The sequence below is a fragment of the Entelurus aequoreus genome, linkage group LG22 (genome assembly GCF_033978785.1).
Source record: "Entelurus aequoreus isolate RoL-2023_Sb linkage group LG22, RoL_Eaeq_v1.1, whole genome shotgun sequence".
Taxonomy (NCBI): Eukaryota; Metazoa; Chordata; class Actinopteri; order Syngnathiformes; family Syngnathidae; genus Entelurus; species Entelurus aequoreus.
In genome coordinates, this window is record NC_084752.1 from 40,147,773 (window position 1) to 40,175,500 (window position 27,728).

Genomic DNA, 27,728 nt, shown 5'->3' on the forward strand with positions numbered 1-27,728 from the left:
TATATATATATATATATATATATATATATATATATATATATATATATATATATATATATATATATATATATATATATATATAATTCGACTTGTTTTTTTTACATTTTAATGACTTAGACCCTTTATGGTCCCTGGGAGCCCTAAAGGTAAAAAAAAAACAAAATCCATGTATTTTGTTATGGTTTGAAAATGAAAATACTGCATATTTCACTTTTATTATGAAAAACAAAGTTGTCTTTGACAGAAAAGTCATAAAACCTTTTTGGTTTTTTTAACTTTATTTCAACCTGAAGTTGATATACTGTAGATATTTACTGTAAGCGTAAAATATATATATATATATATATATAATATATAATTCGACTTGTTTTTTTTACACTTTAATGACTTAGACCCTTTATGGTCCCTGGGAGCCCTAAAGGTTAAAAAAACCAAAATCCATGTATTTTGTTATGGTTTGAAAATGAAAATACTGCATATTTCACTTTTATTATGAAAAACATAGTTGTCTTTGACAGAAAAGGCATAAAACCTTTTTGTTTTTTTTAACTTTATTTCAACCTGAAGTTGATATACTGTAGAGATTTACTGTAAGCGTAAAAATAATTATATATATATATATATATATATATATATATATATATATATATATATATATATATATATATATATATATATATATATATATATGAATATATAATAATAATTCGACTTGTTTTTTTTACATTTTAATGACTTAGACCCTTTATGGTACCTGGGAGCCCTAAAGGTAAAAAAAAACAAAATCCATGTATTTTGTTATGGTTTGAAAATGAAAATACTGCATATTTCACTTTTATTATGAAAAACAAAGTTGTCTTTGACAGAAAAGGCATAAAACCTTTTTGGTTTTTTTAACTTTATTTCAACCTGAAGTTGATATACTGTAGATATTTTCTGTAAGCGTAAAATATATATATACATATATATATATATATATATAATTCGACTTGTTTTTTTTACATTTTAATGACTTAGACCCTTTATGGTCCCTGGCAGACCTAAAGGTAAAAAAAACCAAAATCCATGTATTTTGTTATGGTTTGAAAATGAAAAATATCAAAATGTCCCCCGCATGCTTTAATTTTTCCGTGTGCGGCCCTCAGTGGAAAAAGTTTGGACACCCCTGATCTAAAGTTAAGGTGTTTTTTTAATTTTTATTATGTTTTATATGTATTTATTTATTTATTTTTATTTATACATTGATCTGACCAGTGGCCGTCTAACAACATCAAGCGAGCATGCGCAGTCAAACATAAATCGCGCAATAAATGATTAATGACGTCATTTAGTGTGATCGACCACAGGAATTAATTCGCTCCCGCGAGCGAAAGCGAAAGCGGCGCGTGCTCGCTCGCTGCTTGCAAGTCACGTGATTTAACAGAAACGGCTGAGAGCTGTGACGCGCGTGCGCAGACGTCATTGAGGCGAGCGCCGCGAACGCCTTTGAAGTTATAACGAAAGTAAAGTAAGAGATGTTTCCAGTGCGGCGTCGAGCTGGAAGGCAAAACAACATCATTTGCTTGTTGAGTAAGTACATTATTATCATTATTATTATCATTATTATTATAAAGACGTGCAGCAAGTTACGTTTTAATACGAAGTGGTGCTTAGTAATATTTGTGTTTCGTGTTGTGAAGCTTTTTATTGAATCATTTATTTTAGGCGAATATGCGGACAAGGACAGAGTTTGTACACAGAATTAGGATGGAAATGGAGTTTGTTTAGTAGTTTTATGCAGGCAGAATTGAGTTGAACCTTCAGTTAGGACCTGCTTTTTAAAAAATACTATTTGATGTTCCTGGTTGGCGGCACAGCAATTAAAAAGTTAAAGTAGCAATGATAGTCACACACACACACACACACACACACACACACACACACACACACACTAGGTGTGGTGAAATGTGTCCTCTGCATTTGACCCATCACCTTGTTCACCCCCTGGGAGGTGAGGGGAGCAGTGAGCAGCAGCGGTGGAATATTACTGCCAAACTTTTAACTTGAAACCAAATTGTTTTTATACTTGGGAAATTTATTTTTAATAGAAGAAAATGTTTTTTGTATCAGAAATTGTTTTTCCACTCGCAGATAATTGTTTTTATACTAGCAAATATTTTTTATTTATTTAAGACAATTGTTTTCATACTCGCAAACCATTTTTCCACTCGCAGAAATTGTTTTTATACTTACAGATCTTTTTTTTTACTTGCAGAAAAAAAGTTTTTATACCTGCGAATCGTTTTTTTTACTTGGTGAAAATTGTTTTTATACTCACAAATCATTTTTTTAATTAAAGAAAATTGTTTTTATACTTACAAATCATTTTTTTAATTAAAGAAAATTGTTTTTATACTCACAAATCATTTTTTTAATTAAAGAAAATTGTTTTTATACCCACAAATAATTTTTTTAATTAAAGAAAATTGTTTTTATACTTACAAATCATTTTTTTAATTAAAAAAAATTGTTTTTATACTCACAAATCATTTTTTTAATTAAAGAAAATTGTTTTTATACTTACAAATAATTTTTTTAATTAAAGAAAATTGTTTTTATACTTACAAATCATTTTTTTAATTAAAGAAAATTGTTTTTATACTCACAAATCATTTTTTTAAATAAAGAAAATTGTTTTTATACTTACAAATCATTTTTTTAATTAAAGAAAATTGTTTTTATACTTACAAATCATTTTTTTAATAAAGAAAATTGTTTTTATACTTGAAAATCATTTTTTTAATTAAAGAAAATTGTTTTTATACTTACAAATCATTTTTTTAATTAAAGAAAATTGTTTTTATACTTACAAATCATTTTTTTTAATTAAAGAAAATTGTTTTCATACTTAAAAATCATTTTTTTTACTTGCAGAAAAAAAGTTTTTATACCTGCTAATCGTTTTTTTACTTGCTGAAAATTGTTTTTATACTTACAAATCATTTTTTCAATTAAAGAAATTTTTTTTATACTTACAAATAATTTTTTTAATTAAAGAAAATTGTTTTTATACTTACACATCATTTTTTTAATTAAAGAAAATGGTTTTTATACTTACAAATCATTTTTTAATCAAAGAAAATTGTTTTTATACTTACAAATCATTGTTTTAATTAAAGAAAATTGTTTTTATACTTACAAATCATTTTTTTTACTTGCAGAAAAAAAGTTTTTGTACCTGCGAATCGTTTTTTTACTTGCTGAAAATTGTTTTTATACTTACAAATAATTTTTTTAATTAAAGAAAATTGTTTTTCTACTTACAAATCATTTTTTTAATTAAAGAAAATTGTTTTTGTACTTACAAATCATTTTTTTAATTAAAGAAAATTGTTTTTATACTTACAAATCATTTTTTTAATTAAAGAAAATTGTTTTTATACTTGCAAATCATTTTTTTAATTAAAGAAAATTGTTTTTATACTTACAAATATTTTTTTTAATTAAAGAAAATTGTTTTTATACTTACAAATCATTTTTTTTAATTAAAGAAAATTGTTTTCATACTTACAAATAATTTTTTTACTTGCAGAAAAAAAGTTTTTATACCTGTGATTCTTTTTTTTACTTGCTGAAAATTGTTTTTATACTTACAAATCATTTTTTCAATTAAAAAAATTGTTTTTATACTTACAAATCATTTTTTTAATTAAAGAAAATTGTTTTTATACTTGCAAATCATTTTTTTAATTAAAGAAAATTGTTTTTATACTTACAAATCATTTTTTTAATTAAAGAAAATTGTTTTTATACTTACAAATCATTTTTTTTAATTAAAGAAAATTGTTTTCATACTTACAAATCATTTTTTTACTTGCAGAAAAAAAGTTTTTATACCTGCGAATCGTTTTTTTACTTGCTGAAAATTGTTTTTATACTTACAAATCATTTTTTTAATTAAAGAAAATTGTTTTTATTTTACAAATCATTTTTTTAATTAAAGAAAATTGTTTTTATGCCCGCAATTTTGTTTTTCCACTTGCAGAAAATAGTTTTCATACTGGCACATTTTTGCTCTGTTTTCAGATTGTTTTTATAGTTGCGGATCCTTTTTTTACTTGCAGAAAATGTCTTTTTGTGCTTCAGAATAATTTTTTTGATTAAAAAAAAATTGGTCGAAGGTCATCTTATCAAGTAAATGAAAAGTGCGTACCTTATTTATTTCACAATGATCTAATTTGGCTGATTTGAAGATTTCCTGTTCAGATTTGAGTTTTTAACCTAAGAAAAAAATAATAATTTACTTGCAGAAATTTATTTTTAACTTAGAATAATTTTTTTACTTGCAACATTTTTTTTGTTATTGAAAATCTTTTTAATACTTGCAGAATATTGTGTTTTACTTGCAGGAAGGTGTTTGTTTTTTTTAATTGCGAATTGTTTTTGTTTTAACTGGAGATAAGAGGGTTTTTTTTAACTTACAAACTGTGTAGTGTAGTGAGTAGAAACATTTTTGTGTGTTTGTGGAGTTTTGGCAGTAATTTATTTCCATAAGCTAAGTTCTGAAAATGCCCTTTTTAAATGTGATTGTGTGAAAACGAAAGTAAGAGATGTTTCCGGTACGGCGTCGAGCTGCAAGTCAAAACAACATCCATTTTGTTGTTACAATTGTATTATTATAATAATAATTATTATATGTTGGAGAGAAAAAAAGACGTGCAGCAAGTTACGTTTTAATATGAAGTGGTGCTTAGTAGGTGTGGTGAAATGTGTCCTCTGTATTTGACCCATCCCCTTGTTCAACCCCTGGGAGGTGAGGGGAGCAGTGAGCAGCAGCGGTGGCCACGCCCGGGAATAATTTTTTTGTGATTTAACCCCCAATTCCAACCCTTGATGCTGAGCGGTAATGGCTCCCATTTTTATAGTCTTTGGTATGACTCGGCCGGGGTTTGAACTCACACTCTAACCACAAGGCCACTGAGTAGTTAATTAAGGTAGGACACTCTGTTCTGTTCATCAAGACGTTTAGAATGATTAGTGAGCAGAGACTGGTATTTGGACACTGGCATTCAAAGCCTCCTTGACCCCGATGTTGTTGTTTTTCATCACTTGCCACCATCTTAGTCAGGACAAATATTGCTTGCCTATATTTGACACTAATCGTTTGTATTCTATTTCCACAATGTAAGGAACGTGTAGGTAGGTAGATAGGTCTTTATTGTCATTGCACAAGTACAAGGAAACTTTGTTTTCAGCACAAAGCCGTTGAAGATGAGACAAACCAACAGTGTACAGGGTTACAGAACAGGAACGCTGATGGGTCGCCACAAGGCGCCCCGTAAAAGGTGGGAAAAAGGTCAACGCTGGGGAAGGATGAGTAAAAAAACAAACAATCTAGACTGGGCTCCTAAGGGGGCTCCAGTCTGGAGTGGGAAAAAACCTCCATAGCAAAGAACATATACATATTACAACGTACATCTCCAGATATCTAGCAACAGAGGGGAGGGAGTGAGGGGCCATGGTGGCAGGCCGCAGCTCTCAGGCGCTGCCCATCCGTCCATCACCCCTATGGGAGTTGCGTCGAGGGCGTTGGATTGGGGGTGGGGTATGTGTGTGTGGCGTGTATTTTTGTGTGGATGCATGTGTGTGTGTAAGCCTGCAGTGCGTCTCTGTTCTGCGGCCTTGATGTCGTGCAGCCTCTAGTCAGTCCAAAGCATACTTGCCAACCCTCCCGAATTTTCCGGGAGACTCCCGAATTTCAGCGCCTCTCCCGAAAATCTCCCGGGACAACCATTCTCCCGAATTTGTCCCGATTTCCAGCCGGACCTGAGTGAGGACAGCCTGTCGTCACGTCCGCTTTTCGTGCCGGCCCAGTCACGTTAGAACATCTGCGGCTTTTGGAGCTCAGTTTCACCTATGCTCCTTCAAAGGCTGTGCTACTGGCTGCAAAACATTGCACTTTCACATACAACAATGAGTAGAGAGGAGTGTTATCTGTGTGTATATGTGTAAATAAATGAACACTGAAATTCAAGTATTTCTTTTATATATGTATGTATATATATATATATATATATATATATATATATATATATATATATATATATATATATATATATATATATATTGTGGAGTTTGTAAACAACGAGACAGGAGACGTGAGCGTAGTCGAGGAAGTTTACTAGCTCCAACCTAACATGTCATACATTCGACAACAACAACGACCTCTCAACCCGGAAGCGGAAGTTGCTAACTCCCGCTCCGCTTCTTCTCTTAAAGCTACAGTGTCCTCTTAGGTGAATGTCTCTCATTATATGGTTTGGGTCACCACACAGGCCCCCCCAGAATTCACCTACACAAAACCCTGCAAAACAGAAAAAGTGCAATTGCATAACAGAAAAACATGCCCCTGCAGTAAATGAACAGTAACCAACACAGTGCAAAGTCAATGGGACAACAGGTGACGGGCCGGGGGGAGGACCTTCCGTCCATAACGGCTGTGCTTGACAGGAGGGGAAACAGATGGGCCCGAAACGCGAGCCACAGGTGGAGCTGGGGCCGGAAGAGAGGCAGGCGCAGGGGCCGACCGAGGAGGGCGCCCCCGTCGCGGCGGCAGGGCCACTTGCACCGGCTCCCCAATGTCCACGTGAGCAGGCTTGAGACGGTCTATAGCCACCCGCTCCGGTCTGCCCCCCATGTCTACCACAAAGTTCTTATCCCCCGCCTCCAGGACACGGAAGGGCCCGTCGTATGGAGGCTGCAGCGGGGACCGATGGCTGTCGTGTCTTATGAAGACGTATTTCGCCGATGGCAGATCCTTGGGGACGTAGGACTGGGGAAGGCAGTGTCGAGACGTCGGAACGGGAACGAAGGCGTCAGCAGCGCTCCGGGACGCACTGAGGTGAGAGGCGGGCGACCAGGGAGCCGTAGCAGTCGGAAGGAACGCCCCTGGAACCCGTAGAGGCTCGCCATACACCAGCTCCGCGGCGGATGCCTGGAGGTCCTCCTTAGGGGCTGAACGCAGGCCGAGCATGACCCACGGAAGCCGGTCCACCCAGTCGCCGCCCGTGAGGCTGGCCCGCAGAGCTGCTTTCATGTCCCGATGGAACCGCTCGCACAGTCCGTTGCTCTGCGGGTTGTAGGCAGTAGTGCGGTGGATCTTCATCCCGAGGTGCTCAGCAACCGCCGTCCAGAGCTCAGAGGTAAATTGGGAGCCTCGGTCGCTTGTGATGTCACCAGGCGTGCCAAAACGGGCCACCCAGCAGCCGATGAACGCCCGTGCCACCTCCGCGGCCGTCGTCGAGGACAAGGGGATAGCCTCCGGCCATCTGGTAGCCCTGTCCACAATAGTGAGGAGGAAGGTATAACCACGGGAGGGAGGCAGAGGGCCCACAAGGTCAACATTCACGTGGTCGAACCGCCTCTCTGGAACCACAAACGGCGCCAAAGGGGCTTTGGTATGGCGGTGCACCTTGGCGCGCTGGCACGCCACACACGAGCTGGCCCAGGCTCTAACATCCTTGCGGAGCCCCGGCCAAACAAACTTGACACTCACCATCTTGGTCGAGGCCTTCACCCCAGGATGTGAAAGGCCGTGGACGGTGTCGAAAACCCGGCGCCGCCAGGAAGCAGGCACCAGGGGTCGCGGTTGGCCGGTGGAGACGTCGCAGAGGAGGGTAGTGTTAGCCGCGTCGAACGCCACGTCCTCCAGGCGCAGCGCCGTAGGGCCCGACCGGTAGTCCTGCACGGCCGCGTCCTTGGCCTGGTCCGCTGCCATAGCGGCGTAGTCGAGCCCCAAGTGAACGGAGTTAACAACAGCCCGTGAAAGGCAGTCGGCGACAAAGTTATCCTTGCCAGACACATGTTGTATGTCCGTAGTGAACTCAGAGACCGCCGCGAGATGGCGCTGCTGACGCCCAGACCACGGCTCCGAAGTTTTGGCCATGCAGAACGTCAGCGGTTTGTGGTCCACGAAAGCGGTGAACTGCCGGCCCTCCAACAGGAACCGAAAGTGTCTGGTTGCGAGGAAAAGTCCCAGTAGCTCCCTATCAAAGGTGCTGTACTTGCGCTCATTTTCCCGGAGCTGTTTACTGAAGAACGCCAATGGCTGCCATCCACCAGCCACCCACTGCTCACATACGGCCCCCACGGCATAGTCGGAGGCGTCCGTCGTAAGGGCTATAGGGGCGGCCGGCGACGGGTGAGCTAGCAGCGCAGCATTGGCCAGCGCAGACTTGGCAGCCTCAAAAGCCTCATCCATCTCTGGGGACCAGTCCAACTTGTCCTTAGACTTCTTCCCCCGGTGGGCCCCATAAAGGGGACGCATGACGTGTGCAGCACGAGGCAGGAAACGGTTATAAAAGTTCACCATGCCCAAAAACTCCTGCAAGGCCTGTACAGTAGGGGGACGGGGGAACGCGGCGACAGCCTCAACCCTGTCGGGCAGGGGAACGGCCCCCTGCGGAGTGATGTGGTGCCCGAGGAAGGTGATGGACGACTCCCCGAACTGACACTTGGCTGGGTTGATGATGAGGCCGTGCTCGCTAAGCCTCTCGAACAGCTGCCTGAGGTGTGTCATGTGTTCCTCCACCGACGCGCTGGCCACAAGGATGTCGTCCAAGTACACAAACAAAAATGGCATGTCCCGGAGCACAGAGTCCATAAGACGTTGGAACGTCTGCGCCGCCCCCGTAAGGCCAAACGGCATACGTAAGAACTCGAAGAGCCCGAAGGGTGTGATGACAGCCGTTTTTGGGACATCTCGCGGGTGTACCGGTACCTGGTGGTAGCCTCGCACTAAGTCAATTTTGGAATAGATGGTAGCGCCCGCCAAGTGGGAAGAGAAATCTTGGATGTGCGGTATGGGGTACCGGTCGGGGGTCGTGGCGTTGTTTAGGCGACGGAAGTCTCCGCAAGGGCGCCAACCCCCGCCGGCCTTAGTAACCATATGTAGCGGAGAAGCCCACGGGCTGTCCGAACGGCGGACAATGCCGAGGCGTTCCATCATCGAAAACTCCTCCCTGGCTATTGCGAGCTTGGACGAGTCGAGGCGTCGGGCCCGGGCGTAAACCGGGCGGCCCACAGTGGCGATGTGATGTTCCACACCGTGCTTGGCCACCGCCGAGGAAAAGGTGGGCGTGGTGAGCCCAGGGAAACCGGCGAGCAGGCGTTGGTATGGATCCCCGGTGGCGAGTGTGTTAGCGAGGCACAACGCCCCAGCCCCCCCAAGCGTGCAGGGGTATGACGCAAAAGAGACGGCATCAATCAAGCGACAGTTCTTAATATCCACCAGCAGGTTGAACGCGCAGAGGAAATCCGCACCTAGCAGCGGGGTGGATACAGCAGCCATCACAAAATCCCAACCGAACCGTCGGCCGCCAAAACTAACATCCACGCGCCTGACACCGTACGTCCGAATGGAGGTGCCGTTGGCGGCGTCCATCTGGGGGCCGTGGCTGCCGGTCATCGTGTCCACAGCTTGTGCTGGTAGTATACTGCGTTGCGCACCAGAGTCCACCAGCAGCCGCCGGCCCGACAAGGAGTCCCTGATGAACAACAGCTTGCAGTCACGGCCGGCGCCCATAGCCGCTAACGAGCGCCGGCCCTGGCGTTTCCCTGAATCCTGTAACTGCAGGGTTTGCGACACTGCTTCGCCTTGGCCCCGAACCTGGCATGGTAAAAACAGAGCCCGTCTTCAGGTTGGCGGCGAGCCGTCACCGCAGCCGCGGTGTCCACATAGTCATCCACAGGAGGTGGCGGGACGGCCTGGTGGGGCAGCAGGGCATGCACAAACTGTTGCCGGTTGGCCAGGAAAACCCTGTCCGCCTCAGCGGCCAAAGCACGGTAGTCCTTGGAGGCGGCTAGTGGAGAACTGGCTATCGGTGTGCGTACCGGTGCGGGGAGCTGCCTCAGGAAAATGTGTGTAAACAGAAACGCCGGGTCGGCTGATCCCAGCACAGACAGCATTTTTTCCATCAGTTCAGACGGTTTCCCGTCACCAAGGCCCTGTAGGGACAGTAAACGGTCCGCTTTTTCCAGCTCCGACAGCTCAAATAACTTCAGGAGGAAAGTCTTTAAAGCATCGTATTTGCCAGCAGGCGGTGGAGCCTCCAACAGTGTCATCGCTCGCGCCGTCGTTGATGCGTCCAACGCCGCCACTACATGGAAGTACTTCGTAGAATCCTGCGTTATTCCCCTTAGCTGGAACTGGGCTTCCACGTGTTGAAACCACGGCCGTGGGTTATGCTGCCAGAAATCGGGTAACTTCACAGTAGCGGCGTAGATTCCCGCGTTAGCCATGTTGTTGTTAGCAGCAGCTACTCCGTCTGCGGGTACCGCGTCAACCAAATTGTCAGCGCCTTCATTGTCTGACATGCTCGTATTCGTAGTTCGTATTCTCGGGGTCACCAATGTGGTGTTTGTAAACAACGAGACAGGAGACGTGAGCGTAGTCGAGGAAGTTTACTAGCTCCAACCTAACATGTCATACATTCGACAACAACAACGACCTCTCAACCCGGAAGCGGAAGTTGCTAACTCCCGCTCCGCTTCTTCTCTTAAAGCTACAGTGTCCTCTTAGGTGAATGTCTCTCATTATATGGTTTGGGTCACCACAATATATATATATATATTCAGTATTTCTGTTATATATATATGTTTTATATATATATATATATATATATATATATATATATATATATATAAATATATATATATATATATATATATATATATATATATATATATATATATATATATATATACATATATGTGTAAATAAATGAACACTGAAATTCAAGTATTTCTTTTATATATGTATATATATATATATATATATATATATATATATATATATATATATATATATATATATATATATATATATGTATATATAAATATTCAGTATTTCTGTTATATATATATATATAAAACATATATATATATAACAAAAATACTGAATATTTTTATATATATATATATATATATATATATATACAGGTAAAAGCCAGTAAATTAGAATATTTTGAAAAACTTGATTTATTTCAGTAATTGCATTCAAAAGGTGTAACTTGTACATTATATTTATTCATTGCACACAGACTGATGCATTCAAATGTTTATTTCATTTAATTTTGATGATTTGAAGTGGCAACAAATGAAAATCCAAAATTCCGTGTGTCACAAAATTAGAATATTACTTAAGGCTAATACAAAAAAGGGATTTTTAGAAATGTTGGCCAACTGAAAAGTATGAAAATGAAAAATATGAGCATGTACAATACTCAATACTTGGTTGGAGCTCCTTTTGCCTCAATGACTGCGTTAATGCGGCGTGGCATGGAGTCCATGAGTTTCTGGCACTGCTCAGGTGTTATGAGAGCCCAGGTTGCTCTGATAGTGGCCTTCAACTCTTCTGCGTTTTTGGCTCTGGCATTCTGCATCTTCCTTTTCACAATACCCCACAGATTTTCTATGGGGCTAAGGTCAGGGGAGTTGGCGGGCCAATTTAGAACAGAAATACCATGGTCCGTAAACCAGGCACGGGTAGATTTTGCGCTGTGTGCAGGCGCCAAGTCCTGTTGGAACTTGAAATCTCCATCTCCATAGAGCAGGTCAGCAGCAGGAAGCATGAAGTGCTCTAAAACTTGCTGGTAGACGGCTGCGTTGACCCTGGATCTCAGGAAACAGAGTGGACTGACACCAGCAGATGACATGGCACCCCAAACCATCACTGATGGTGGAAACTTTACACTAGACTTGTCCCAGAGTCTGGAGGAAGACAGGAGAGGCACAGGATCCACGTTGCCTGAAGTCTAGTGTAAAGTTTCCACCATCAGTGATACATATATAAAATAAATACTTGAATTTCAGTGTTCATTTATTTACACACATATATATATATATATATATATATATATATATATATATATATATATATATATATATATATATATATATATATATATATATATATTTTTTATATATTTAATATATAAAACATATATATATATAACAGAAATACTGAATATTTATATATATATATATATATATATATATATATATATATATATATATATATATATATATATATATATATATATATATATATATATATATATATATATATATATATATATATATATATATATATAAGAAATACTTGAATTTCAGTGAATTCTAGCTATAAATATACTCCTCCCCCCCTTAACCCCGCCCCGGGCGTTATTTTCACCTCTTCCTGGAAAGTTTTCACACTCCACCTTTTTAAGCGTTACCGTCCATTCCACCTTCAGAACATTCCTCTTTGTTGGGACAACAAAAGTTCCTGCTTTTTTTTTTTTTTTCATTCAAATTTCCGGTTTTCATGAAATTCCAGGAATTCCAAAATACCAATTCAAACTGTTACTACGTCAACATTTATCAACCGTTTCGAAGAATTATAACACCAACCCATTCATATGTTCTAGGACAATTGTGCTAGTATCAATATTTTCCAAATATTACGGTTTTCCCACATTTCCCTAATTTCCAGGAAATTCCCATTCAAATGAATGGACCATTTTCTAGTTCTACAATGCCCTAAATTCTCAAAATGTTGCACAATTTTTAAACCTGATTCCGACCTTTCAACCATCCACACACACTACTCTTCACATATATCCAACGCAAAACATGATTTTCCTTTCCCAAAACTCCCTGTTTTCCTGGAATTTTCTCTCCATTAACAATTCGCATCATACAATTGACTGCATATCCCACATTTCTCACTCCACTCACCCTGGACATTCACGCCAGCATGTTCCCCGGTTTCAGAAAACTCCTTGATTACTGAGAATTTCCAGGAATTTACCTCCATTGAAAATAAATGGGCACTATACAAACATCTTCATATTCCACATTTCTCACCCGATTCAAACTATTCCGCCATCCACACACTCCACTCACTTTGGACAATCAAACTACCACTTTAACAAGTTCCCACCTCAAAAATTCCAGGAATTCCCAAAACTCTTGGTTTTCCAAAGCCGTTATTTTCACCTCTTCCTGGAAAGTTTTCACACTCCACATTTTTTAAGCGTTACCGTCCATTGCACCTTCAGAACATTCCTCTTAGTTGGGACAACAAATGTTCCCGTTTTTTTGTTGTTGTTTCGTTCAAATTTCCGGTTTTCATGGAATTCCAGGAATTCCAAAATACCAATTCAATTCCAAAATTATAACGCCAACCCATTCATATCTTCTAGGACAATTGTGCTAGTATCAATATTTTCCAAAATTCCAGCGTTTCCCAAAATTCCCAAATTTCCAGGAAATTCCCATTCAAATGAATGGACGTATTCATCGTTCTACTATGCCCTAAATTCTCTAAATTTTGCGCCATTTTTAAACTCGATTCCGACCTTTCAACCATCCACACACACTACTCTTCACATATATCCAATGCAAAACATGATTTCCCTGTCCCAAAACTCCCTGTTTTCCCGGAATTTTCTCTCCATTAACAATTAGCATTATACAATTGACTGCATATCCCACATTTCTCACTCCACTCACCCTGGACATTCACGCCAGCATGTTCCCCGGTTTCAGAAAACTCCTTGATTACCGGGAATTTCCAGGAATTTACCTCCATTGAAAATAAATGGGCACTATACAAACATCTTCATATTCCACATTTCTCACCCGATTCAAACTATTCCGCCATCCACACACTCCACTCACTTTGGACAATCAAACTACCACTTTAACAAGTTCCCACCTCAAAAATTCCAGGAATTCCCAAAACTCTTCGTTTTCCAAAGCCGTTATTTTCACCTCTTCCTGGAAAGTTTTCACACTCCACATTTTTTAAGCGTTACCGTCCATTGCACCTTCAGAACATTCCTCTTAGTTGGGACAACAAATGTTCCTGTTTTTTTTTTTTTTTTTCGTTCAAATTTCCGGTTTTCATGGAATTCCAGGAATTCCAAAATACCAATTCAATTCCAAAATTATAACGCCAACCCATTCATATCTTCTAGGACAATTGTGCTAGTATCAATATTTTCCAAAATTCCAGCGTTTCCCAAAATTCCCAAATTTCCAGGAAATTCCCATTCAAATGAATGGACGTATTCATCGTTCTACTATGCCCTAAATTCTCTAAATTTTGCGCCATTTTTAAACTTGATTCTGACCTTTCAACCATCCACACACACTACTCTTCACATATTAAGAATGCAAAACATGATTTCCCTTTCCCAAAAATTCCCTGTTTTCCCGGAATTTTCTCTCCATTAACAATTCGCATCATACAATTGACTGCATATCCCACATTTCTCACTCCACTCACCCTGGACATTCACGCCAGCATGTTCCCCGGTTTCAGAAAACTCCTTGATTACCGGGAATTTCCAGGAATTTACCTCCATTGAAAATAAATGGGCACTATACAAACATCTTCATATTCCACATTTCTCACCCGATTCAAACTATTCCGCCATCCACACACTCCACTCACTTTGGACAATCAAACTACCACTTTTACAAGTTCCCACTCAAAAAATTCCAGGAATTCCCAAAACTCTTGGTTTTCCAAAGCCGTTATTTTCACCTCTTCCTGGAAAGTTTTCACACTCCACATTTTTTAAGCGTTATCGTCCATTCCACCTTCAGAACATTCCTCTTAGTTGGGACAACAAATGTTCCTGTTTTTTTTTTTTTTTTGTTTCGTTCAAATTTCCGGTTTTCATGAAATTCCAGGAATTCCAAAATACCAATTAAATTCCAAAATTATAACGCCAACCCATTCATATCTTCTAGAACAATTGTGCTAGTATCAATATTTTCCAAAATTCCAGCGTTTCCCAAAATTCCCGAATTTCCAGGAAATTCCCATTCAAATGAATGGACGTATTCATCGTTCTACTATGCCCTAAATTCTCCAAATTTTGCGCCATTTTTAAACTCGATTCCGACCTTTCAACCATCCACACACACTACTCTTCACATATATCCAATGCAAAACATGATTTCCCTGTCCCAAAACTCCCTGTTTTCCTGGAATTTTCTCTCCATTAACAATTAGCATTATACAATTGACTGCATATCCCACATTTCTCACTCCACTCACCCTGGACATTCACGCCAGCATGTTCCCCGGTTTCAGAAAACTCCTTGATTACCGGGAATTTCCAGGAATTTACCTCCATTGAAAATAAATGGGCACTATGGAAACATCTTTGAATTCCACATTTCTCACCCGATTCAAACTATTCCGCCATCCACACACTCCACTCACTTTGGACAATCAAACTACCACTTTTACAAGTTCCCCCCCAAAAATTCCAGGAATTCCCAAAATTCTTGGTTTTCCAAAGCCGTTATTTTCACCTCTTCCTGGAAAGTTTTCACACTCCACATTTTTTAAGCGTTACCGTCCATTCCACCTTCAGAACATTCCTCTTAGTTGGGACAACAAATGTTCCTGTTTTTGTTTTTTTTGTTTCGTTCAAATTTCCGGTTTTCATGAAATTCCAGGAATTCCAAAATACCAATTCAATTCCAAAATTATAACGCCAACCCATTCATATCTTCTAGAACAATTGTGCTAGTATCAATATTTTCCAAAATTCCAGCGTTTCCCAAAATTCCCGAATTTCCAGGAAATTCCCATTCAAATGAATGGACGTATTCATCGTTCTACTATGCCCTAAATTCTCTAAATTTTGCGCCATTTTTAAACTTGATTCTGACCTTTCAACCATCCACACACACTACTCTTCACATATTAAGAATGCAAAACATGATTTCCCTTTCCCAAAAATTCCCTGTTTTCCCGGAATTTTCTCTCCATTAACAATTAGCATTATACAATCGACTGCATATCCCACATTTCTTATCCCACAGCATGTTTCCCGGTTCCAGAAAATTCCCTGTGTACCTGGAATTACCAGGAAATGTTCCCCATTGAAAAGGAATGGACAATATACAAACCTCTCCATCTCCCACATTTCTCAACCGATTGGAAGCGTTCCAACGTCCGCACACTCCACTCACCTTGGACATTCCACTCACGCATATCGGCGGCTAGCACACGTAGGGCATTCACACGGGAATTGCAGATTGTAGTCATTGCGTGTCCTTGAAAATGACAATTGTGAAGTTGCAGCATCAAATCACAGCTCTGCAGTTCCAGGAACTTCCTGTAAAGATATTTCAGGGTAATGTGATGACTTAAATGTTTACGTGCCGATGATGTTAACAACATTTCTTCCTGTTTTCCAGCTGCTCCGCCCGCACTTCCCTCAAGTAGAGGCGATCCCATCTGAGAACCGTCAGTGGCGGCTCTGGACCAGCAGCGGCATGGCCTGGGCCTGGCCAAGTGGACCGGGGGCCTGATGGTCTGTGCCTGCGGTGAACAGGAGAGGGAAGAGTACAACATGTGGCGGTCCACAGGAGGGTTGTCTTTTCTAGGATGGTTGGAGATCACCTTGGTAAAGCCGTAGCACAGAATGAAAAGCACAGCCATGCTCCTGATGAGCCTGCAAGAACTCCTCAAGTCCACGGTCCAGAGAGCCAGGAGCAACAGAACCAGGACGAGGGCACACCCGATGGGCTCCAGTGGAGCAGGCGCTCGTGGGAGGAACTTGAAGCCGGGTGTCAGGTACTTATCTCACTTTACACCTGTCATTCTCCTGGAACGTGGGACTTGGTGCTTTCACTTTCATTACTTATCTCAACTGTCATTCTCCTGGAACATGGGACTTGGTGCTTTCACTTTCATTACTTATCTCAACTGTCATTATACTGGAACATGGGACTTTCAAATGCCACATTCTTTCCCTTTATCGGAGTGTGAAAACACCAACACGTGATTGGAAGCTATTCTTCATAGTTGTGAGATCGTATCGGATTAACATTTCCTCATTTTTGTCAAGATCACAAAGCTCAGACAATATGGAGTGAAATTACGGCCAAAACGCCACAAACACACAAAAATGTTTTTACTTCACGCCCGACGATTCGCAAGTAAAAATAGATTGGCAAGAATTACAACAATTTTATTTAATAAAAAAACTTGCAAGCAACTTACAGGTTGAGCTTGTTTCCTGTCTCTTCTGTCCACCATTTTACTCCCCAATGCTTTTTGGGGGGCGGATGGCGGACGACATGATCACCAGGTGACGACATGATCATCAGGTGATGACACGATTTTAAAAAATTATATCCCAGCAGTATTTTATGTAAATTAATTTTTAAAAAAAAAATAATAATTGTATCCAGCAGTATTTTACGTAAATTTAAAAAAAAAAAATATATATTGTATCCCAGCAGTATTTTACGTAAATTAAAAAATACAAATATAACTTGTATTCCAGCAGTATTTTGCGTAAATTTAAAAAAATAAAATAAAACTGGTATCCCAGCAGTATTTTACATAAATTTAAAAAAATTAAATAAAACTTGTATCCCAGCAGTATTTTATGTAAATTAAAAAAATAAAAATATAACTTGTATCCCAGCAGTGTGTTACGTAAATTAAATAAATAAATAAAAACTTGTATCACAGCAGTATTTTCCGTAAATAAAAAAAATAAAAACTTGTATCCCAGCAGTATTTTTTATAAATTAATTTTAAAAAAACAAAAAAACTTGTATCCAGCAGTATTTTACGTAAATTAAAAAAAAAAAAAAAAAAATTGTATCCCAGCAGTATTTTACGTAAATTAAAAAATACAAATATAACTTGTATCCCAGCAGTATTTTACATAAATTTAAAAAAATAAAATAAAACTTGTATCCCAGCAGTATTTTATGTAAATTAAAAAAATAAAAATATAACTTGTATCCCAGCAGTGTTTTACGTAAATTAAATAAATAAATAAAAACTTGTATCCCAGCAGTATTTTCCGTAAATAAAAAAAATAAAAACTTGTATCCCAGCAGTATTTTATATAAATTAATTTTAAAAAAACAAAAAAACTTGTATCCAGCAGTATTTTACGTAAATTTAAAAAAAAATAATAATAATTGTATCCCAGCAGTATTTTACGTAAATTAAAAAATACAAATATAACTTGTATACCAGCAGTATTTTGCGTAAATTTTAAAAAATAAAATAAAACTGGTATTCCAGCAGTATTTTACATAAATTAAAAAAAATAAAATAAAACTTGTATCCCAGCAGTATTTTATGTAAATTAAAAAAATAAAAATATAACTTGTATCCCAGCAGTGTTTTACGTAAATTAAATAAATAAATAAAAACTTGTATCCCAGCAGTATTTTCCGTAAATAAAATAAATAAAAACTTGTATCCCAGCAGTATTTTATATAAATTAATTTAAAAAAAACAAAAAAACTTGTATCCAGCAGTATTTTACGTAAATTAAAAAAAAAAAAAAATTAATTGTATCCCAACAGTATTTTACGTAAATTAAAAAATACAAATATAACTTGTATTCCAGCAGTATTTTACGTAAATTTAAAAAAATAAAATAAAACTTGTATCCCAGCTGTATTTAACATACATTTAAAAAAATAAAATAAAACTTGTATCCCAGCAGTATTTTATGTAAATTAAAAAAATTAAAATATAACTTGTATCCCAGCAGTGTTTTACGTAAATTAAATTTTAAAAAAAAACTTGTATCCCAGCAGTGTTTTACGTAAATTAAATTTTTAAAAAAAACTTGTATCCCAGCAGTATTTTATGTAAATAAAAAATAAAAAAACTTGTATCACAGCAATATTTTACGTAAATTAATTAAAAAAAAACAAAAAAACTTGTATCCAGCAGTATTTTACGTAAATTAAAAAAATAAAAATAAAACTTGTATCCTAGCAGTATTATATATATATATATATATATATATATATATATATATATATATATATATATATATATATATATATATATATATATATATATATATATATTTTTTTTTTATTTTTTTTTATTGACATCCAGCATCAGACATTCCTGTTCATTACATCATATTCACATAAATCATATATCTATTGTCTGCTCTAAATCTCAAAATATTTTTGTTTATATCCCACCCATACCACCCGCCCCCACTCCCAAAAAGAAAGAAACAACAAAAAAAAACAAAGTAATATCTACAAATACATCAATTAAATAAACAAAGAAAAAAATTAAAATAATAATACATTAATAATAATAATAATCAGAAATAAAATAAAATACAAACAGATACATATATATATATATATATATATATATATATATATATATATATATATATATATATATATATATATATATATATATATATATATATATATATATATATATATATATATATATATATATATATACACATATAGGGAGTAATCCCTTTTTCTTTTATTTTTTTTGCAGTACAATCACTAATTCGAAAAATTAAAGTCAGGTTTATGGGGCGTGACATAGTTGACCCAATTTTCCCAGTATGAAGTACATTTCTCCAATTTATAATTAATAAAGCAGTATTTTACATAAATCAAAAAAATTTAAAAACCTGTACCCCAGCAATATTTTCCGTAAATTAAAAAAAAAAAAAATTGTATCCCAGCAGTATTTTACGTAAATAAAAAAAAACTAAAAAAAAAACTTGTATCCCAGCAGTATTTTACATAAGTTAAATTTTAAAAAAAAAAATTGCACCCAGCAGTTTTTACGTAAATTTAAAAAATTTAAAAAGTTGGATCCCAGCAGTATTTTACGTAAATTAAAATAAATTAAAATAAACCTTGTATCCCAGCAGTATTTTACGTAAATTAAAAAAACAAAAAAAACTTGCATCCCAGCAGTATTTTACATAAATTAAAAAAATAAAAATAAACCTTGTATCCCAGCAGTATTTTACGTAAATTAAAAAAATAAAAATATAACTTGTATCCCAGCATTATTTTACGTAAATTAAATACAAATTTTAAAAAAATGGTATCCCAGCAGTATTTTACATAAATTTTAAAAAAAACAAAAAAACTTGTATCCCAGCAGTATTTTATGTAAATAAATTTAAAAAAACTTGTATCCCAGCAGTATTTTACGTAAATTAAATTAAAAAAAACAAAAAACTAAATTTAAAAAAGTATATATATATTGTATCCCAGCAGTATTTTACGTAAATTAAAAAAATAAAAATAAAACTTGTATCCCAGCAGTATTTTATGTAGATAAAAAAATTTTTTAAAAACTTGTATCCCAGCAGTATTTTACGTAAATTTAAAAAATAAAAATATAACTTGTAACCCAGCATTATTTTACATAAATTAAATACAAATAAAAAAAAACTTGTATCCCAGCAGTATTTTACATAAATAAATAAAAAAATTAAACTTGTATCCCAGCACTATTTTACGTAAATAAATAAAAAACTTGTATACTGGCAGTATTTTACGTAAATTAAATTTTTTTTTTAAAAACTAAATTAAAAAAATATATATATATTGTATCCCAGCAGTATTTTACGTAAATTAAACAAATTAAAATAAAACTTGTATCCCAGCAGTATTTTATGTAGATAAAAAAAAATTAAAAACTTGTATCCCAGCAGTATTTTACGTAAGTTAAATTAAATTTTAAAAAAATTGTATCCCAGCAGTATTTTACGTAAATAAAAAAATAACAAAACTTGTATCCCAGCAGTATTTTACATAAATTAAAAAAACAAAAAAAAACTTTTATCCCAGCAGTATTTTACATAAATTTAAAAAAAAAAAAAAAAAAAATTGTATCCCAGCAGTATTTTACATAAATTAAAAAAATTATAATAAACCTTGTATCCCAGCAGAATTTTATGTACATTTTAAAAATAAAAATATAACTTGTATGCCAGCAGTATTTTACGTAAATTAAATACAAATAAAAAAACCTTGTATCCCAACAGTATTTTACATAAATAAATAAAAAATGAAAACTTGTATCCCAGCAGTATTTTACGTAAATAAATAAAAAACTTGTATCCCAGCAGTATTTTACGTAAATTAAATTTTTAATTTTTTTTAAAAACTTGTATCCCGCAGTATTTTACGTAAATTATTATTTTTAAACTTGTACCCCAGCAGTATTTTATGTAAATACATTTTTTTAAAAAAAGTTGCATCCCAGCAGTATTTTACGTAAATTAAAAATATAGAAGAGCTCTGACTATGTGGATTTACTGCCATCTAGTGTATTCTACGTCTGCGTGATGTAAAAGGAGTAAAATATCAATACAATATTTGTTTTCCACTTTGTGTTGCAATCGTGTGCTTTTTAAGGTCACAAGAATAAAATCAGAAGATAATTGAATGTTATTGAAAAACAATAAAACATCACAACTTTTGCTGCAACCTTTATAAAAAGATTCTGCAAATTAGGGCTTTTTAGGCCCCAACAATCACCCCAATCAGCTTGCGAAGCCCTGGAGGGTCTGTGGAAGACTGGAGGGTCTGTGGAAGACTGGAGGGTCTGTGGAAGACTGGAGGGTCTGTGGAAGACTGGAGGGTCTGTGGAAGATTGTGTTCAGGTTGTGTGTGCACTTGCAGGCGGAGACTGGAGTGAACGCCGCCATCTTGCCCTCTCATCTGCAACCTTTCCACAGCCAGGAAGAGTACAGGCTGGTGAAGCAGACTCACCTGCAGCTGCTGCACAGTTCTTACTACTGGGGACCCTTGCCCATGGCGGAGGCACACAAGACTTTGGCCCATTTGTCACCAGGAACCTTCCTTATCAGGTCATTCCAGTTTGGATTCATTTTGAAGTGACCTCCTGCTGTGTCACCATTATTGCATTGATGCGGTCTTCTTTCCTGTTTAGTGTGTGGATAATATTGACTTAGTCTATTAGCACACCTGCACAGTATAGTTGTCATTCTGTCTGAGATATTTAGTCAGTGAAATTACTGACAAAACTATTTTTATTCACGCCCAACCATTCGCAAAAACACCATTTACTGCCAGTAAAAAAAACGATTCGCAATTAAAAATTAATTCTGCAAAAAAAAAAAACAGTTTGCAAGTAAAAAAAAAAAAAAAAAAAGTTTATTTTTTTAATTAAAATATATATTTTTTCCAATTAAAAAAACGATTCACAATAAAAAAATACAATTTTCTGCAAGTAAAAAAACGATTTGCAAGTATAAAAAAAATTCTGCAGGTAAAAAAAAATATTTACAAGTAAAAAAAACAACATTTTTCTTAAATTAAAAAAACAATTTGCAAGTACCAAGAACAATTTTATGCAAGTCAAAAAATTAGCAAAAAAAATAATAATCTGTAAGTAAAAAAAATGATTAAAAAGTATAAAAAAAACAATTCTGAAGGTAGAAAAACGACCCGCAAGAAAAAAAATAAAAATAAATGTTTCTGTAATAAAAAAAAACAGTTTTCTTCAGTTAAAAAAAACCTTAGCAAGAAAAAAACAAATGTCTGCAAGTAATATATGAATAATAATAATAGTAATAAATAACAATAAAATAAAAAAATAAAAATATATATATATATATATATATATATATATATATATATATATATATATATATATATATATATATATATATATATATATATATATATATATATATATATATATATATATATATATATATATATATCAGTGGCGTGCAGTCACTAGAGGCAGGGGAGGCGGGGCCTCACCTGCCATCATGGAAAGAAAAAAAATGTAAAAAGAAAAAAAATTAAATTAAATTGTTATATGTATCCAGTGATTATACTAAAGTTATTTTCCATTTAACTTCACCAGTTTTAGATTATTTTTATTTTTATTTTCACATTTGCCGTTCAAATACTGAGAAGAGACGGTGCGGTGATCAGCAGCCAGTTGAGGCAAAAGTTAGCAATAATAAGTGCAGCGTTTTTTTATTTCCTCTCGCCTGAACTTTTATTAGAAACATGGAGGATTACATATGTAAAATAAAACCGTTTTCTAAACTGGACTTTCAATGGAAGCAGGAGGTAATAATTAGAGGTAGACCAACGCCGGAGCTAAAAGGTTTGCTTTTGACTTTGGGACAGAAGACCCGTTCTTTTCAAACGGCGTGGTACACACGCAAAGGCTGGATGTCCAGCAAGAAAGGTAAGACCATAATAAAAAATTTTTTATTAAATGTGCTTTTTTGTGTGCTACAGTTGTGTAAAGAATGCTGGTATGAGATTTTAAACATAACCCGTTAACTGCTGCCAATCACATGGTGAATAAGATATTATTTAGGGTTCATATGTTTGTAAATCTGACTGTGATGATGCAGTGCCTCACCAGACATTAACCTCACCGCACGCCACTGATATATATATATATATATATATATATATATATATATATATATATATATATATATATATATATATATATATATATATATATATATATATATATATATATATATATATATATATATATATATATATATATATATATATATATATATATGTATGTAAAAAATAAAATTATATATATATATATATATATATATATATATATATATATATATATATATATATATATATATATATATATAAAATATTAATAAAACAACTCTGTAGGTAAAAAAACGACTTGCAAGTAAAAAAAACAAAACTATTTTCTTTAATAAAAAAAATTGCAAGTAAAAAAATATTTTTCTTAAATTAAAAAATGATTTGCAAGTACAAAACAATATTTTCTGCGAGTAAAAAAACATTTTTCTACAATTAAAAAATTAATCACAAGTTAAAAACAAATATTATCTGCTATCAAAAAACGATTTGCAAGTCTTTAAAAAAGCATGTTTTTAATCAAAAAAATGATTCCAAAGTACAAAATAAATTTCTGCGAGTAAAAAAAAATTTGCAAGTTAAAAAAAATAAAAAATCTGCAAGTATGAAACTATTTGCAAGTAAAAACAATATTTTTTTAAATGAAAAAAATTATTAGAAAGTTAAAAAAAAACTAAAACAATTTTTTATTAAAATCTTTTTTTTTTACTATTTTTTTTTTTTTTTTTTTTTTAAATCCCAAGTAAAAAATACATTTCTGCAAGTAAAAAAATAAAAACAACTATTTTCTTTCATGAAAAAATTGCATGTAAAAAAGCATTTTTCTTCAATTAAAAAATGATTTGCAAGTACAAAAAACTATTTTCTGCGAGTAAAAAAACATTTTTCTACAATTAAAAAATTAATCACAAGATAAAAACAAATATTATCTGCTATCAAAAAACGATTTGCAAGTTTTAAAAAAAATGCATGTTTTTAATCAAAAAAACGATTCCAAAGTACAAAACAAATTTCTGTCTGCAAGTAAAAAAAAATTTGCAAGTTTAAAAAAAAAAAAAATCTGCCAGTATGAAACGATTTGCAAGTAAAACAATGTTTTTTAAAATAAAAAAATGATTCGAAAGTTAAAAAAAACCCAACATTTTTTTTTATTAAAATCTTTTTTTTAACTATTTTATTTTTATTAAAAAAAAATTTAAAAAAAAATCCCAAGTAAAAAATACATTTCTGCAAGTAAAAAAAAATCTGTAACTACAAAAACGATTTTCAAGTTAAAAAAAAATGTTTTATTAAATTAAAAAAATTATTCGCAAGTAAATAAGGACAAAAATGTTCTGCAAGGAAGAAAAAATAGATTAAAATTTATTTAAATAAAATACTTATTGTTTTATGTTGACAACCTTTTTCTATGCAGGTGAGAGACATGATTTATAATCTAAGAGGCTATCATGTGCAACAAGTATGTCAACACTTTACGTTAGTTCTCTCACGGCGCGGCTAAAAAGCGTTTATAACAACAATATGTCCGCCACTGGGTTCGTTTTCAGGTCAGGAGATGTAAAAAGAGAATTGTTCTGCGTGTTTTACATGTTTTTTGCAGTGATTTAGAGGCAAATTGGATTACTAGCCACCTAGATTATTACAAATGCAAAAAAATGAATAAAAGACATATTTGTTCTCGTCTTACATCAGGATGGTGAATGATAGGCACAATTACAACCAAAAATCTTCTTCATAGTGAGTTATGCATGGACTTTGACAGCCCTAATAATAAACATTCAACCATCACCATGACGACAGCACAACGTCTTCACCGTCCGACTAAAGCGTTCGTGCTTGTGACCTTGCAGAGACAGCGGGCAGCCGGACGTCTTCTTCACGCTGAGCTACCAGAGCGCCGAGGGCCCAGTGAGCGTCCGTGTGATGCTGGACAAGCTGCTCTTCTCTCTCTACGGATGCCAAAGGACTTTCCCCTCGCTCTTCGCCCTGCTGGCGTATTACAGCAAGTTGACCCGCCCACACCGCAGGCAGCGGCCTGAGCTCCTCAAGCAGGTGTGCAGGCGGGCGCTGGTGCGAGCGTATGGTGCAGACAACCTGAGGACCTTGCCCGGACTCAGCATGGAGGTGAAAGACTACGTCCTGGACTATCCTCATGCTATATAATAAACACGGATTGAGTCTTCTAAATCCCCAATTTTTTATTATTTTTTTTTTATTTCATTTTTTTGTTTTCCTGAATGTATTTATTTTTTTATTATTAAATTAGATTATATTTTTACCCTAGGCATTTATGGGTTTGTTTTTTTTTTAAATGTTTTTTTTTTTTTTTTCCCAATTCTTAGGCATTTTGTGTTGAATATTTGCACTCTCCGTTTACTTGTTTTTAAAGTGCTTACAATCGCCACAAGAGGGCAGAATAACATTAATAATATTGGTCGCATGATAGGACGGCGGCGTTGTGCGCGTGCGTGTGCCAAAAATTACCAATGATGGTACTTTCTCTTGTGACTTTTTTTTAATTATCATCACACTCATCAGAAACATTCAATTTTATTTGAAATAAATATAATTTAAATGGAAATTGTACAAAAAAAATGTATTGTTAATGTATTTTATTTTGGTAAACAGGATGTACCCACCGGATGTTTCCGGGTGTGTCCCACTTCTCGATGACCGAACACGCTGGTGTTAACTTTGCTGCAGTACGGTAATACATGTTTACTAATAATTGATGACCACAGTACAGTTACTCTAGTCATTTTTGTCAAATAAAAAAAAAAGTTAATATATGGGTTGAACCAAAGATGTCCGCCACCGTCATCAATGATCCTTTTTCACCGAGGAAAAACAGGATTTAAAAAATTTTTTTTTACCCATTAGGTCTCCGTTAAAAAAACATGTATTGTTAGGCTAGTATTTAATCCAATTAGAAAATAAAGTCTGATTAATCGTTTAATGTGTGTAACTAACAGCAATTTATCAAATTCAGACCGCGTGGAGTGGCCGGAACTTTAAATACGCGGACATAGTTTCCGACGGAGCGTAATGAAAGCGATGGTCTCTGGTTGTTGTCATCTTCTGAGGGTTGATTCCCTTTTTTTAATGAACGCACATGTTAAAAGTGCCAAATTCTGGATTATTTAAACAATTTATAATTTATACTTTCTTTTTACTGTAAAATCTACTGTGCTTTAGTGGACAGTTTGATGGATAACTTCATAAATCAAGCAGATATTTCCTAAAATAATGTTTGGAATATATGAAAATATAATATTTGTTGCATATTGGATGACATTAAGAAGTGCAATTGTCAAAATTAACAACATATAAACTTGCTAAGAAAGATTAATTATTTTTATGTCTACATTATATTTCCAGGCTTTTGCAGGCCAAATAAAATGACGTGGCTGGCCAGAATATTTTATTTTTTTATTAAAAATATTTTTTTTTACTCTATAGATCTGGCCAGCTGAAATGGGAATTATTCGATAGAAAACTCGATCACAAAAAAAAGCCTTAATTGCTTGCATTCTGCCAAAAATGACCTTTAAATGACAATTTAATCTGGGTTGAAATGAGATGAATTCCATTAAGTCATTAAGTTACCAACAAGATGAACTCAGCTGACGTGGCACATGTGCTCGTTAAAGTACATTACTTACTGTGTGAGCACTTTTCTAATGTTTTTTTTTGTTTTTTGGTCCAACTAAGCTGGGACTGAAAGATGTGTTACCTTGCAAATGAGCTTCCACTGTTAAACATGCACACATACTGTCTATTAGGGGTAAAAACAATTAAAAAAAAAAAAAATCTAATCTATATTCTTATTTGTAACGATTCTTAGTCAATTAAAAAAAATAAAAAAATCGATTAAAAAAAAATAAAATTCTTTTAAACTTTTTTTTTTTTTTTGCACTCAGACAAATCATATTGTTGATGTGGAGGAGGGGTGTCTCACTCATTTTCATTGAGGGCCACATCGCAGTTATAGTTACCCTCAGAGGGCCGATTTTAACAATGAGTAATATATGAATATATATAATATATTACATAATATATTGACTTAGTCTATTAGGACACGTGCACAGTATAGTTGTCATTCTGTCGGAGATATTTAGTCAGTGAAATTACTGACAAAACTGTTTTTATTCACGCCCAACCATTCACAAAAACACCATTTACTGCCAGTAAAAAAAAAAGATTCACAATTAAAAATTAATTCTGCAAATCAAAAAACAGTTTGCAAGTAAAAAAAAAACAAACGTTTATTTTTTTAATTAAAATTTTTTTTCCAATTAAAAAAACAATTCGCAAGAAAAAAATAAAATTTTCTGCAAGTAAAAAAACTATTTGCAAGTGTAAAAAAAAATTCTGCAGGTAAAAAAAACTATTTGCAAGTAAAAAAACAAAACAATTTTCTTTAATAAAAAAACGATTTTCAAGTAAAAAAACAAAAATGTTTTCAATTAAAAAACTTCTTTTTTTTCCAACTAAAAAAACGA

The 27,728-nt window shown here is 34.9% G+C and overlaps 1 protein-coding gene across 2 annotated transcripts; it reads left to right on the forward strand.

Annotated features, from left to right (window-relative positions):
- Nucleotides 1–1,203: 1,203 nt before the first annotated feature.
- LOC133639710 (suppressor of cytokine signaling 1-like) lies at nucleotides 1,204–26,999 on the forward strand. Of its 2 annotated transcripts, none has more exons than XM_062033262.1 (4): nucleotides 1,204–1,569; nucleotides 16,246–16,624; nucleotides 21,499–21,686; nucleotides 25,077–26,999. In XM_062033262.1, exons 2-4 carry the CDS (start codon nucleotides 16,436–16,438, stop codon nucleotides 25,387–25,389), a joined length of 690 nt encoding a protein of 229 aa, XP_061889246.1. In that variant the 5' UTR covers nucleotides 1,204–1,569; nucleotides 16,246–16,435; the 3' UTR covers nucleotides 25,390–26,999. The 2 variants fall into 2 exon arrangements, with proteins under 2 accessions (XP_061889246.1, XP_061889247.1); XM_062033263.1 differs by lacking the exon at nucleotides 1,204–1,569 and adding an exon at nucleotides 14,241–16,181.
- Nucleotides 27,000–27,728: the final 729 nt, after the last annotated feature.